This window comes from Ambystoma mexicanum, chromosome 6p (assembly GCF_040938575.1).
Source record: "Ambystoma mexicanum isolate Mex_15411 chromosome 6p, UKY_AmexF1_1, whole genome shotgun sequence".
NCBI classification, from domain to species: Eukaryota; Metazoa; Chordata; class Amphibia; order Caudata; family Ambystomatidae; genus Ambystoma; species Ambystoma mexicanum.
In genome coordinates this window covers 114,911,450-114,927,641 of record NC_090935.1, presented here as the reverse complement: position 1 = coordinate 114,927,641, position 16,192 = coordinate 114,911,450, and the positions used below count along the sequence as shown (strand labels likewise).

At 42.8% G+C, this 16,192-nt stretch overlaps 1 protein-coding gene across 2 annotated transcripts in view; it reads left to right on the top strand.

The window, feature by feature from the left end:
• Positions 1-16,192, top strand: part of DNAJB5 (DnaJ heat shock protein family (Hsp40) member B5) — a 169,991-nt gene that overhangs the window by 23,967 nt on the left and 129,832 nt on the right. The window contains exons 2-3 of one of the 2 annotated variants that reach the window (XM_069626814.1): positions 9,641-9,882; positions 13,981-14,229. In XM_069626814.1, the coding sequence (XP_069482915.1) occupies positions 9,744-9,882; positions 13,981-14,229 (388 nt within the window). In that variant the 5' untranslated portion in view covers positions 9,641-9,743. The remainder of the gene's footprint in view (positions 1-9,640; positions 9,883-13,980; positions 14,230-16,192) is intronic. The other variant, XM_069626815.1, reaches the window with a different exon arrangement.

Genomic DNA, 16,192 nt, shown 5'->3' with positions numbered 1-16,192 from the left:
AGGAACTCACCACATACTTACTAAGAATGTATGATTATACATGTACCACAGGATCTCTACCATAATCCACACGTACTGCCTTGACATCTGTACTAGAACCCAACACGATGTGCGTCACACACCACTCTCCCTGATTATTGTGACAGTAAAATACTTGCCAAACTGCTAGCAAAAAGACTGCAACCATATGTGCGGTACCTGGAGCTACCGACTCCGGCATGCTTCATACCAGAGTGCTCCACACCAAACAATTAGAGGAGACATTTTGCCTCTTGCACCATGTTAAGCCAGACATCCCTGCTGTTGTAGCGTCACTGGATGCCGAGAAGGTTTTTGATTTAGTTGAATGGCCAGTTCTGGGCTGGGTTGGGTGCTCACTTCCTGCGATTGTTACAAATATTTTATAGATCCTCGAAAGCTACAGTGTTGGCAAATAGGGATCAATCACGTGCCATATCTCCTTCACGTGGTGCCAGTTCCCTTTGTCCCCGTTGTTGTTCGCACTGGCCTTTGAACCCTTGGCCTGTTATGTTGGAGAATTGCATAGTCGCAAGGGGATAAAAATCTACTCCAGGGTGAACATCATATATTGATACGCAGACGACATGCTGTATGTTGACTTTATGTTAAAGAACCTAAGCATAACATTCTCGCAATAATGGATGTGCAGAGGTATAGATTCCTGTTGGGACTCGAAATAAACTGGGAAAAGTTGGAGATGCTACCGCTGACACCCAGCACAAAGTAGGACACTTAACCAATTTCAAATGGTCCCCAGATGGCATTAGATATTTGGGCATTAAGGTATCAGCCGACATGACTTCCCTATAAGCCGATAACTACTTAACACCCTGGAGCTACTGGAAGCCAAAGTGAATTCCTGGCTATTCTTGCCAATTTCACAAGTGGCAAGTATGTCCTTGAGAAAAATGGTGGTAGTGCCAAAGATCTAATGCATCTTGAAAAACATACCAATAGTGCCCCCCACCCCATGAGCTTTTGGCATAGGATTAAAAGCATGATGGCCAGAGTGGTCTAGGCCGGTAGACAATTCAGGATAGCCTATGATGAACAAAACCATACAAGAGGGGTGGCCTGGACTACCCGGACCTATACATGCATTACCTGGCGGCTCTGCAGTGGCACTCGGACATGTTGGAGTACCCTCATGTAGGGATCGAGAGAGCCATGACATACCTCGTCAGCCTGTCGACAACACTTGCCCTGCAAAGGTAGTGAGGGAGGAACACCTCTATTCACCTAAATACTCCATAAATGCGATGGGTGGCTTGGGTATCATTTGAAGGCGCATTCAATGCTCATCTCAATAGGCTTAATATACACACATTGCAGGATATATTCGTGGAGGGGAATATGCTGTCAGTGGAACAACTCAGAGCAGGGAATATAGAATGCTATAACCATATTCCTATACTACAGGTTCAGACATGCAATACAGTCACTAATTCTGAGCATCCCAGGGGAACTTTTTGTCACTCATAGCCCAATATTTGTTAGATTCCCCCTTGATACACGAAACTGGTGTCCTCCATATACAGACTGATCAAAACACACAGGGCGGACGCACACGATGGTGCGTGTGACAAATGGGAAAGGGCTTTGACGGAGGCTGTCTCAGATCCCCAATGGAAATCGGCCTGCATGTAATCCAGGAAAATGTCATTGAATAACAGACTTTGGCTCACAAACTAATCAATGTAAGATACTACTCGCAGACCACGCACCTATTACCCTGAGAGGTTTGTTGAGTGTAGTAGATGTCCTGTACAAGTAGCAGACATCATGCATCTGGCGTGGCTATGCCCCAGGGTAAAAAATCTCTGGCAACCAATAAGTCACTAATGTAATAGTTGGAGAGCCTATCTCCGGACTCCACTGAACTTACTACGGAGATATATTCGAAGGTCAGGGCAAACGTCAGGCAGATTTCTAGGTGTGGCATTGGTAAGGGCGAGATCCCTAATAACTAAAGCTTGGTTTAAGTACCCCTCCCCTACGCTTGGGAACTGGCTGAGTAACTTGTCAAACTGTGAAGTGAACAAGACCCTGTATGCCACTGCTTTGGCGACTAGGAGCAGACCATTAGGTATATGGGGTCCGCTGAGCAGGTATAAGGGCACAAATGCAGCCTCAGACTTGTCGATACACTGAAAATAGTGGACCAGGGTAACCTGTTTTACACTTGGGTACATAAGCCATGGACACAGAGGCAGATGGGGAAGCTCGTGCAGGGAGCCCTGCTTGGACTCCAGGTGGGATACAGAGTAATGGGCAAAGAGGGAGTGGTATAGGTGTGGCATCGCAGCTTCAGGGTGGTATTAAAAGCGAGATGGCCATGATGGACCGGGGGAGGACATCACAAGGAGGAATTGTGATCCGATTCAGTGTGACCTCCAAATGTTCATAGGAAATGCTGTCGGCCTTAAAGTGTCATGTGCACTTTTTCGTTGAAATCAATAAAATAGGTATACAAAAAAAGCCTCACCATCAAACTTTGCACTGGAAGGGCATGTTTTTCAATGGAGTCTTCTAAATGTGAATCACTTAATTGGAGTTGTAAACGCGCTAATGATCTAATAAAACAGTCGCAACCAGGTCTGGCTTCAGCCACTATATTTAAGCACTATGCGTGTCCTTCACCGAAGTCCTGTTAAAACAAGCCTTGGCAAAGCCAACAGTTTTGGCGTGTGTACATGCATTTTCCAGGCACTGATATTAAATGCCCATATAGTTAACACCATTTTGCACCTGTTATCATCGACAGCCAGTCAATACCACTACTGCAGTGCCTGGGAAGTGCCTTTCCTGTGCCTACACAAGCCCAAACGTTTGGCATTACCAATGCGTGTTGAATTTCTGTAGCCAAAAATGATGCTTGTAACTATTGACTTTTGCTAATCAGCCCTCAGTTTCCCAATGTGGTCCATACTAAACAAGTATAGCATACTTGTGTTATCTTGATTGTGTCCTTTGTACCTACAGCCCAAACCATCAATTGCAATGTAGTTTAGCAACATGGCAGCCACAGTGTACATATGCATTCATGAAAAGCAGCCTGCTGGAATCTAAATTAATTACAGCATTGGACCACCCTTAACAGTGGGCTCCCATGATCCAAATATGTAAAATATAGCCTGGCATCCTGCTGGCAGATTAATTGGTCAAATATAAAGCTAAATCTTGTTTGCTACAGTGGCATCTGAGGAGATTGTTATACTTGCCAAACACCCATTGACTACTTTTTATTCAACTGGCTTTCCCGTTACCCCTGCAACTGTTAGTTGTTCGTGTCACTGTTTGGTCTGGGTTCCACTAATAACCTAATGTTTGAGCCAATCCTAGCAGCTCCCTTTTTTCTTTGCTGGCAAAGCATAACACCTTCCCAGAGGAACATGCTCTGCCTCCTTCTTGAAATGTTCTACTCCACCCATACTTTCTGTGCCCTATCCCAGCTTCCTGCAGAGAAATCGCCCTGGGACTGACATCCCCAGGCCAAGACTCTTGTCACAGCAGCCATGATTGGATCCTTGCAATTGACCCATTTGCTGTAGCAAAATGTCTATGCCTGCCCACTTCAGAGGACCATTTGAAGTGACCATCTGTTGGACAATATCTGCCTGCTTCTGAAACACTGGTACCCAGGACTCTTCCCTATTGGAAGTGGGTGCCCCTCTCTCTGCAAGTGATCTCTGGTAGCCTTCCTTGCTGTGGAGTGCAGAAAAAGGACTTATCCTTTGAAATCCTGGAGAGGGTCGCACAGCAACCCAGAACCTAAGACCCAGCTTAGGTCTCTGCTTCTTGCCTTAACCTTAAGTCATTTACAGGATGATTCAGGAGCACCTTGAGCTGCTTTTATCCTTCAGTGCTTTTCGAGCCACCTCAACCCATTGGATGCACCTAACATTTTTAATGCACCCCATCTGGGAGCACCGACTTGATGCTGACGGAAACAGTCTTGATACACTGGAAAACACAGCTCAAATCATTGGAAAGAGCCCAGAAGCGGGGATCAATGCTGTCAAGCCACTAGAACATGCCTGAAAGGTATTTGTAGTAGCTCTGGATCACCTGGCTAGGGTTAAAGGGCCCTAAAGAAATGTCTTCTTAAGACACATCCTTTTGAACTTGAACATTGCTGAAGTGTCCAACTATTGCCTACCCACCCTTATCTTTGGATCTAGAGTGTTATTTCACCCCATTTCTGAATGTTCTTTTTATTTTTACAGGGGTGGCTTATTGTTTGTATTTTTATCGTAATTAACAACTCCTATTTTTATAAATCCTTATTTGGACTTTTATTTTGGTACTATTGTTTTGGATGCTCCTTGCTAGCTCACACCCCTCTTGAAGAGTATAGCCTGCCTTTGGGCCATGCTATCTTTAAGAGCTGAAGGAAGTGTAACATTCTAGTTGTGTCTTTTCACACAAGTGAATCCCTGCTGGTTTAGGTGTGGGAGTAGTAGTGTGGGGTTGAGTACGCTTTTAGAAACCACTCCTCATCCTTGTATTCCTACAGATAAGTAGTTATTCATTTACAATGGCCCAGTTGGCTATGGGAATCAATATCCCCTGCTATCAAGCTAACTAGGATGTTCCATGCTACAAACGGGAGTTAAATGGCTCTCAGCAATTTTGGAATCTCCTTTTGGAAGGCACTTGGATGGCAGTGGTAGGTTCTTGGAACTTTCCAGACCTCCGTATTGGATCTTGGTGGCTGGTATAGCTCAAGAGGGAGATGTCCATGTAGAAGTCAGTGAACAGTAACACCATATGACAAAATCCATTTCTGACCAAAAGAAGTAAAAGGGGGGACAGTCACCGGATTCTCTGTTGCAGTGCCCAACGTTGTAACAATTGTCCTCAGATGATTAGAGTTCTAAAGGTAAAACAGATCCAATTACATAGAAAATATCCTTTGCTACTAACTGCAGTGGAAGTTTCCAAAGAATATGCTAAGTACTAAAATAAAAGTAATGGACAAGCAAGGCTGTATTAAAAATCTGCTTTAATACGTTACTAAACCTACTAATCGCCCTCCCTTACAAGGGAAAACAAGTTATATAGTTAGATCAGATACTTAGCCTTTGTAGGTAAATTGCAGACTATACTGCAGGAGGTGCTGCAAAATCAGTAACTAGTTCAAGAAACAGGGGAAGCCGAAACAAAAATAATCACTTAGTCTTTGGCAAAAATAGGGAAGTTGAGAATCAGTATTTATGGCCAAAGATACGGCCAGAGGGGCCAGGCCCAAACAATGCATGGGATAAGGCTATAGGCTCGCAAGTTCTCTACCTTAGCCGCTATAGGAGGCTCAGGAGTGCCAAGTAGGATTTCTTGGGGCTTTTTAGTTCAAGCTGCTATTCAACACAAGCTGAAGGTTCGGTCCAGTGTTTTGAGGTTGGCGAGGTAGCTTGACAGTTTGTCCCAGCGAAGGTATCACTGAAGTGGTTGGCTTGACTCCACTTGCTCGGTCCGTTCCACTGTGCAAACCAGGCTTGATGGGAGTGGCTCCATGAAGATGTGCTGGTTTGGCTGAGGCTCGGTGCAAGCTCGTGGCTCAAACTGGCTTGAATTCCTTTTGGATTACTGAGGAACAGCAAGAGCCAGAGGTAACACATCTCAACTATAATGCTGGAGGGTCTACCCAAGCGAAATGGACAGACCTGGAGCTTGCAGTTTCCATGTATAAGGCATCTCAGCCAAATTGCCTCCTTCTTGGAACTTAGTTGTCCTGGTCTCTTGGTGCTTGGTGCAGGCAAGCTCCAAAGTTCTTCCAGTAGTTGACCATTGAGTACTCCAAGGAACAGGAGAGGGTGTCTCGCCCTCTTCTGATCAGTTGCCATCAACCATGGGGATGGTGACTTTGAACTGAAAACATTTGTAACTGAGTGGGAGGGTCCCACTCTAATTTAATGTAGATACTAGCAGGGTATTGGTGGCTCCGGGTCTCCTGCTAGTTGGGACCTCTTCCAAGTGGAGTGTACTCTTTCACAGCAATACCCACAGTGCCTTTCTTCCCTGTCGAGGAGCTGCCATGCTGCCCTAGCTCCACCAGTGCCCTTCCCCCAGAGAACAAAGGTTCATAGACTTCAAATGCTTTTTTGCCTTGCGTTGTCCCCCCTCTGCTGCCCCCTCTGCTGCCCAGATGCAATGCTCTGTTAAGAGTTCAACTCAGTCTTTAAATCTCACCTTCATTGTGAAATGCAATCACTGGAGAACAATGACCATCCTATGCTAAGCCCAGACCAGCTGTTGTGTATTTTGTGAAAAGGGGCTGCAATATGACTCATTCAACAATAATGCTGCCCCAATCACAGACGGGAAGGTTTTAAAGACGATAAAAAGATAATGGAGAGGTTTGGCACTTTTAAAATGGACCCTATTCTCCTTTGAACAAGAGTAATTTTGAGTAATATCAAGTTAATAATGTTGGTGCTAGTAAGATTAGAGCTGCCTTTATTTGTTTTTTCTTAGTTCTAATAGAAAGCTTGTGGAATCTGATTGTCAGAATTCTCTACTTCTGAAACGTTACCATGTTACTTAATGGCTTCTCTCAGAACGCATTACTTAATGGCTTCTAGTGTATCAGTACATTATATAGCAGCACGTATACGTATTTGTCTATTCCGGAGTAAGTGATAACGATCCATGGGACGTAGGCCCACCTAAGCAGAAACATTAACACCACTTATTAAAGTGTGGATGTTTAACAAACCTATATTTCATGCTGAGTCTATGAGGTGTAACGCCTAGTTTCCCACGAAGCCAGAAAGTGTCTCCTAGAAGATGGATAGCAGTCGCACATGCATACTTTTAACGATCTGAAGTTGTAGCCCAGAAATGGGGGCGGGAGTGGGGGTCCTAGATCCTAAACTAGTGCAGCATCACTCTGTAAACAATTGCATGAAGTCTGTCGTTATCTTCCTACAATATGATTCCATTTCAGAGGTGAGGTAGGTGGGAGTGTTTCTAATTTGCTGTTTGTACACCTCGGGTAAATGCCTTTCTAACAACATAGGAGCTGAGACCAATAAATAGGCCAAAGGGAGAAGGGTGTGAGCTGACATCAATCAGGATCTCCGCCAGTATTTAGTTTCATTGACACACAATTTACAAATACTGTTTAGAGCAGAATCCTTTCCAAATATTTCTGCACCTGATTAGGCTTAAAGTTCTTTTCGCCAAGCCACGCGTTTTAACCTTTTAACATATGTCTACCACATTCTCCCACTTTGTAGCCTTTACAGAGCTCTAACATAGTGCACCAAGCCATTCTTGTTATATTGACCATATGTATTTTTGAGCGACTACTCTGCATACGAGCCTAGTGTTGCCATTTTCTGGACTCTTGGTGTTCTTCCCTGGGATAATGAAGAGATACTTTTTGTGTATCTTTGGCACTTTGTCCAAAAATGGGCTCAGAAGTTGGACGACATTTTCACATGCTGGGTGCTGGTCATGAAACACGTGTTCAACACTAAACAATCAGGCGCTCAAGCTAAAGACTCTTTTGGCTTTTCATTAAGAGACGCGTTTTCTTTTATATCTATCGGTCTTTGCATTATCAACAAATCCATAAAAGAACCTACTACACAAATACAATTTTTAAAATGGTCATTTAAAACCTCATTTCCTGAAATAGATAACTAAAATAATTTGCAAAATATAATCCTGTATGAATTGTGTGCCTACGACTTTCTCAGCATTGTCAGTCGAGATAATGTCCATTATTGGAGGGGAAGCATGTGATTTCAGTACATGAAATATTGTGGTGTTGCCAAAGAATAAAGGGGGGGGTGGATAGATTAATTATATTGAAGAGCTAGAACTGTTGCTCACACCTCTGGGATTCGTTTGTATTGCTATCGTTAGACCTTCCCTTCAAGTTTTGTCTCCAAGAAAAGACGTTGGTGGTTCCAATTCTGTTTTTTGAATGTGCATCAATAGCGCAGGATCACATGGGGCGCTGCATAATGTGTTCATAGCAGCTGTAAGTACTTGTACACTATCTGGCCGGCTAGAGGATGTCTGACGTTTTTGTTCACCTTTTGTAGGTCTTTGTACTTTCTCATGTAAAATATGTTGTGGTACAGTAGTTTGGTTTTCAGTTTGTCTCCATTCTCGTTTGCTTACAGTGGTTTCTGTGTCTGTGTGGGGTGTCAACAAAAAGGAGACCAACAAATACAATGTACATCTTATAGCTAGCTTACTTTGATTTCTTTCCTCTATTTTGCTCTGTGTGGAGATGCACAGAAGTTGATATATTAATCGTAACATGTTTATTTGAATATGCTTGTTTACTGATGAACCGGTCACTTCTTCTGGTGCTCCTTAACGAATATCCAGACGAGACAATAGTAAATTGCCATAATTTCCTCCAGCAGAAAACCCTTTTAGGTACCTGTGTCTCTGAATACAGGTTGTTGCAAGATAAGCTGCTAAAACAGGTTGTCTATAACAGATGGACGAGACTCCTCGCTGCCCTCCCCCAACCCCCTAAAACAAATTGCACGTTTTATAAGTTGGATGCAAATAGCGAACATCTAATCGCCATTTATAACACACTGTTGTTTTGTCCTTGTGATTATTTTTCACCGATCTCTTCCACTATTCATCATCCCAATTCTTTCAGCTTTTCTTTGTTTGTACTGAATTTTTAAACCATAAAAACGGAGGTCACTGATTCAATTTCACCCCGATTTTATTTTTTTTTATTTTTTTTTTCGTTACTCGTCTTTTCCTGAGGAATTTTCACCTTCTGAAATGTGGTTTGCAATGTCCGTTAAAGAATTTATACATTGGTTGAAATCCTAATACATCGGAGGGGTATTGCTATCCGACAACACTGACCTGTGATCGCAGTTTGAGGATGTTTAGTGAAAAATAATAGCTCATTAGATGAGTCTGAGAAATGAAATCTAGCGCTAACACGGCAAATTTGTTAGAACTAGCCATTTATATTGGCATACATAATTAATCTATGTGGCTATATGACTTCAAACAAATAGAAACATATTTTTGGAAACAATGAAGTCCCACACCAAGCCTGTGCAGGTTATCGTCTTTGTTCATTTTGATCAGTTCAGTCTATGGCTGTTTTGTTTTTGACTGGCAGACTTCTTGACATGTTTTCATGCCCGTCGTAAGTGTCCTAAAAAAGCAAAATACATTTTTATGTCTATTCAAATTGCGTAATTATGCCATAGTCTCATCTATAGCGACGATGCTACAGGTTTAATTAAACTAACACTGGGCTTCCCTTTGTACTCAATATGCACATAGAGGGCCTTAGTGCTTGTATTGTAGAATGGGAAAACATATTTGCAGGGGACAGAACTGTTTTGTGATGTTGGTGCATTCATTTGTATTGCTGTGTTGGATCTACTCTTGTATATCCTTTTGCACCTCCATCATCGTACTTAATACAAAACGCAGCCTCCCTCTTCTGTTGATAAGGACTGGGGCATCCAGAGGAATGACCAAGTTCATCGGTTTAGTCAAAGTTTTAAATTGTTTACCATCCAAATCTGACTTTTAAGTCTGTCTGAATATCTGCTTTGAGGTGTATCTGTTTCACTAATTCTAAAATCAACTGGGCTCTTGTTTGTTTCTTTATCAGAATTCTGGTTTGCACCTTTAAGAACCTACCTTTTGAACCTTGAATCCTCTGGAAGGGCTTGCTCCACAGCACCGGCGGCAGGCTGAGGCAGAGCATCTAAGAAATGTTTAAGTGTGATCACAGACAGAGGGAATGCAATGAGTATATTTCAAAATCTTTTGGTGACGGCGTGGCAGAAAAGCGTAGGACTACATTTTTCAGTCTGGGTATTACCTTAGGAATCCTATCGGCGCACTTTGGGGGTAGGTACGCTTTTGGCATTGTTGGGGGAGGGGATGTCACAGCATGCATGCTTTGTAGGAAATACCTGTTGTATTCGCCAGACTTGCGCCTCTGTATGCTTTTTGTTTCTTCCACCACTTTCTTTCATATGCTTGGGATTTCCTCTTTCCCTCCTCCTAAAAGTGTAACCAATCGGAGCAGCTCTTTGGGAGCAATACATATGTAGCTTCCCACCACACTCGAGCTTTGCTGTTACATGCCTGCCTGCACAGCCTCAACAGCCTCAACCAATTAGACGCACTTCTCCTCCTGAATTGAATGGGTGCACCAATTGTTTCCGTTGGAAGCCCTTTGTCACCTCACACCTCCCACTCAATCCTCCATTGTACGCAGCTCTTCATATTCATTTAGCATTTGATGGGAGCTTTGATCCTATCTACATGGTTTCTCACCAAAATGCCTGAACCTTTTTACGTTGCTTAGAGTTGGGCCCACGGAATGAAAGTTCTGTACACGTCTTACTACTGACGGTGACAAATATTTCAGGTACCTGATGGAACACCACCACATAAGTACTTGTAATCTCTGAAAATTACTTTCATATTGCATTACTGGCAAGACGTATGGAATTTGCACTCCCAGGGAGTTTTCTATGCACCGACGGGAAAGGGCCTGCTTAGTTGGAGGCTTAGTAGTTATTCAAAAGTAACAAAAAACGGCTGTCCTGCTGTGGGCTGATGAAGGAAGTGTTTTGGGGATGCAAAGAAGGTCCTTCACCAGGATGTTTATTACCTGAGATTTCTGTATGATTGGCACTGGACTCATTTGGTGCTCACACCATAGTTGCCTTGAACGCACTTGCAATGACGTTTTCAGTTCCTACCTCATCTCCTCGCTCTTCAGCACCACAATCCATGTTGTACAGAAACAATTTAAATGCTTTAACAGCCTCTTCTGAGGGTTTATCATGAATATTCACTGGGAAAACCTCTAGTAAACCCTGTAGTGAATAGTTTACAGTAAAGTCTGCCATTTCTCGAACTATAGCAATGTCATTGCTACCTTTGCATCTATCTCTGAGCTAGTTATTGGAAGAGATGGATGCTGTAAACCGAGCCTATGACCTAGAGGCATTACCATAGTCACAAACTTAAGAAGGCCCAACCAACGAAGTGGGCAAGGAGTGGGGTCCTGTCAGTGGAATGGGTGCAGCTATTTCCCTGCGTCTGTCCCTTTGACTCCCAAGAATTCGAGTCAGAAGGTCTGGTTTGCTTCAATTGTAGCATCTTTTCTTGAAGACTATCGAACAAAAACATTTTAGTTAAGTAGTCATTTCTGTATCAGACCATGGATTGCATGCATACCAAGACAGGCATTCTGTCTCTCTATCAGAATTCCCTTTTTGATCGCGTCAAGCGTCTTGGCCACCTGGCTTTGTAGCAAGGGTTTTCCATACATAACGGCTTTGTTACCTCAACCTCCGATTCGTGAGCCTTATTTTACCTTCTTGCAAACCCCCATATTAGAATCTGTCCGATCTATTAATGGCATTCATAGCATCTCCTATCATGACCCATTTTCTTTGAATGAATCAATTGCCACATGTAGATGACTCCAATGTGGGACACTGAAGATTAGAAATGTAGCTGGAAATCGTTCCAGCAGGAAGCACCAGAGGCCCTCCGGTTTTGGAAATTAATGGACCTATCAGGAAAACGCCTTGTACCTTTACACGGTGGGTAGATGCAATGACAAAGTATTTAATTTCCCATTACAGAGGTGTTTTTTTGTGCAAACCGAAGCACTCATGAGCCAGCCAATGAGGTGTGGTCTCTATGATCATAGCAAGTAACTGCTAGCTTCATTTGTGTCGCAACACCATCTACAGACATAGTTGAAGCACAACTGCTTATACAAGGTCTGTCGGAAATCAGTTTTCTCTCTAAGACAGAAACATTCTGAGACAATGTCAACCAGTCTGCATAAAAAGTAACAAAAGTACTTAGGACGGTTTTGTTTCTTCCTCATCTAGGAGGTCCTGAAACAAAATGGTATGTTATTGTTTGCCTCACAAGATGAAAATACATCCCGTTTCACTCCCACGTGAGCAAAAAATCTATTAAATAACATTTGATGGACGATCGTCAGATATGAACTTGGTTCTTAACAGTTGTGCAACAAGGTTTGACACCCTGTTCTGATTGACGTGATCAGGTACCAATGCCCGAGTTTCAAAGAACGGGTCCTGGGCATTTGCTGAAGGTTCTTTGCAGTGGACACTTATCAGTTATCTGTGCGATTATGAACCTATTCCTGTTAAGCAACGTCTTTTCATAATAGAAGTTCAAGATTGTAACTTCAGCATAATGAAGTGTTTATTACAAAACAAAAAGGAGTATGACTAGGAGTCGCAAATGGGCTCATTCCAAGTTGATTATCGATGTCTACAGAAGATATTTTTTTAATATAAATGTCCTACAGTTTGAGCTCAGACCTTTTTCTGTAAGGATATTTATGGTACCTGATTTATTTTTCAGGCTAAACACTAGAAAAAGCCCCTAGATCCCACCCTGTCGCAACAACCACTCCGCCCCACCCACATGTTCATTCTGGCAGAAAAGATGTGTTTCTGCGCAATGGCCCTTCTCTAACATGCAGTTGTCATATATACATAATTATCATTAAGCCTGGTGCAAAACTTCAAATAAACAACATCAAAGTGGACCGTTCATAAGCTGTAGCATTCACCACAGAAATGAACCCTGCACAAGGAAGATGCAAACAAAGTATTCCCCCACTGAAAGCTTGAGCTCTGTCTTCATAGATGTTGCAAATATCATCGAGGAAAAGGCTGGAAAAGGACTCCACATTTCTGCTGTATTGCACTTACCAATTTATTCTTACCCTCCCTCTCCACCCTCTGTACCCTATTACCCAAACTAAGACACCATCTTTATGACACATGAGATTTCGGTGATACTGGATTGAGCCTTCACCTGCAGAATAGGAAGTCCCTGGTGTATGAAAGAAGGGGGGCACACAAATTAAAAATGAAGTTACTTTCTTAAATATGAGGTTTGAATTGAGTATCGCAACTAATACATACTGTATTTAATAATGCATTGAAATCCCTATGATCCAGGTACACTTTTTAAAGGTTTTTCACATATTAAATGCAAGAATCCCAACCTTTTTAAAACCTTGTGGTCTTTTGACAGTTATGATGATTAGCTGGTATAGATTCTGCACAATTTCATAAGCTTCTGAGAGAAGCAAGTGTAATGGAGAGGCCAGCTTCTACATATCGATTATTCATATTGTTTATGTGCATACAATTCTAGGAAGTATATCTCTGCCTGGGTTCCTTATGAATCCTTAGACCTAAATGATCTCTTTATGTCTCCTTTACTATATTGGTGCCAGATGGAATTATACCTTTCCTGGAGGCCTTGCATCTTAATCCTACTCCTCCATTGAGCCTGTTGCTTGAGTTTTTGTCAACTACATCTTGAGGTTGTTTTTTAATATCAGATGTGACGCTGTATGAAGCTATATTGCAGAAAACACTGCCCTATAAACTATGGCATACCGATTTTAGCCTCTCTTCAGTCAGTTAACCCTCCCTTTCCCAGCACATTTTCAAAGATGAAAAATGGGCACTTAGTGTGACTGTTACCTTGTGAAAGAGGGTTGGATGTTGGGAGGAGGAATATTCTGAAAATCTACAGTTGATCCTCATGTTGCCTTATGTTTTTTAAAGTACATGCAGTGGGCCATCTTGTATATTATAGATATGTTCTGATAATAATAAAATGATTCTATTTTACAAAAATAATTATTGGTTTATAAAATGTTGTCTTTCTCTTCCATCCCATCGCCCATCTCTTTTCCCTCCTAATCATTACACAGGTTTATCTGAGTTGTCCAGCAGTGAGTGCTGGAATCGGAGACCTACAAAGACTTTCTTCTCCAACTTGCGTCACTCACTTCTGATTGGGTACTCAAATAGCCCTGGATCTTTGCGTATTGCAGTGCCATGTTTGCAGACTGGCAACAACCTTCATTGCACTGAGATATGCACTCTTAAACTAATGATTTCTCAACTGTATTTGTTTCAGGAACAAAGAGTCTGAGCCAGAAGGAACATCTTGTTGACATGGGAAAGGATTACTACAAGATCTTGGGTATCCCAAATGGGGCCAATGAGGATGAAATCAAGAAAGCGTACCGTAAAATGGCTCTGAAATACCATCCAGACAAAAATAAAGACTCAAACGCTGAAGATAAGTTTAAGGAGATCGCAGAGGCGTATGATGTCCTAAGTGATCCTAAAAAGAGAGCCGTTTATGATCAGTACGGAGAGGAAGGTAAGTGGACTGTTCTTTAGGAACTGGTGTGAATCCGTTACTTTTGGGCATTTGAAGACGGAAAGATGTGGCAGATGGTAGAAGTCTGTCTTATGAGTGGCATTCAATATGGGAGAAAGGCATGATTAGCCAAGTTATGACGCTAAGGTCACATTAGCAGTCCTTCAAGAAGGAATGCAAAAACAGCAGCTGTTCTTGGTACTTTAAAGAGAGCCTTTTCAGTAGTAGTTTGTTCTACTTTCCTGGTTCCCATTGGAATGTTTGTCATGTCAAAAGTTCTTTGTCCAGGGAAGGCTATGTCAGTAGTATGCTTTCCAATTATAAAAGTGACAGACCTGTGTTCTCCAGGGTGCAATATCAGCATTTCATAGAACTACAAGTCATGCAAAATTAGTTTCTTGGTCCTCTAGGAAATGCTAACTCCAATTTTCCATTCTTAATAAGAATGCCCACCATTTTAAATTTGAAGCATTCATTTTGTATGAAAGCAAAGAGAATTTTGGGAACAAACACTTCAAGTTCCCAAAATGCTTTTTGCTTTTATGAATAATGCCAGGTTGGCCACCCTCTCTCAAAGTATGAGGGGAAGCCCAGAGTATTTTGTTTTTTGGGCCAGCAGTGCCAAATTTCAGTGAAAAGCTGCCCTCTTCAGCACAGGAGTGAGGAGCTTTTCACTTTACCAGGGGTACAGCCACCACGCCAGCTCGGTGAAGCCTTTCAAAGGCTGCCAAATACTGGCATGGCAGTGCCCTATTCAAATAAGCTCATCGCGTATGTGCTGGTGCATCCGGCGCCGCCGCCTCCATGCCAGCTCAAGAGCCCTTGAAAGGATCCCCCAAGCTGGCTTGTCAGTGGCGCCCCTTGTAATGGAAAAGTTGCTCCCCCTTGGCTGGCGCGGCAGCAGCACCCAACAGGGGTAGAAGCTTTTCACCTACGTAGGCCACACCAGCATTTAGTTTACGTAGGCGTGACGGACACTACCACCCCAGCACAAAGGAGCTTTTTAAAGGCTTCTCCATGCTGGCGTGGCGAAGGCTGTGCCACGATATGTAAATATCAGTTTGGCGCCCTGAGCATCTGCCGAAGGTGTCCATGCCCAAGTCGGGCCAGAAGAGAAAAAAACTCTTGCAAGAGCAGTTATTGTGTTCACACAGATTGAAAAAAGGAGAGACTTTGCGGATTTTAAGGGTGTGAGTATCAAGGACTTGAGCAAAGATAACATCAATTGCTCCTTGGTATGGTCAAAAGCCTGACAATACTGCAGCCACTTGCCACATAACGCCCTCTAGAATACATATTTTTACAATCTTGCTGTCCTGCCGTCTTTGCGCTTTTTGTTTTCCATAGGAGCTTGTTGGTTGCCTCTCTAGGATAGGCTTGAAAGCTGTCATGACATTCCCAGCAAATTCCTCGCTCCCACTACAGAAATGCTCAGGGAATGCATTGGATCTGGGAGGGGTTTTCGTGGAGCGGTTGTCTGAGCATCTGTATACTGTTAAAGCTGGCATAGGTCAAAAAAACATGCATCTCATTTGTAAGACTCTCCATGGTGCTGGGCGTGTCTGTTTTTTTTATTTTTACATTTTTTAAAGTGCTCACACAGCCCGCGGGCATCGAGGCGCTGTTACAGGAATTTTGTTTTTTAGTTGGGGTAATTTGTCTTAGTTGCGTATTTATAATGTGCCTAAACACCCAGAGGTTTCGAAGTGCGGACCCGGGGATCGAACCCGTGTTTCTTCTGAACCTGTGTTGCTTTTTGTTGTCTTGCTTCCAAGGCGCACATGTTGCCTCTGAGCTATCCTCCCGGGACAGTTTATTGGCACAGGATCGATAATTCCTAGATCTTACTTTACCATTTTCCATGTCTACAGAAGGATCCCACCCTGTAGAAGCATCGTTACCACCCTTTGGTCTGTTTGCTGTACACATTTTACCACTCAGAACCATCCTAATACGCTTGAAA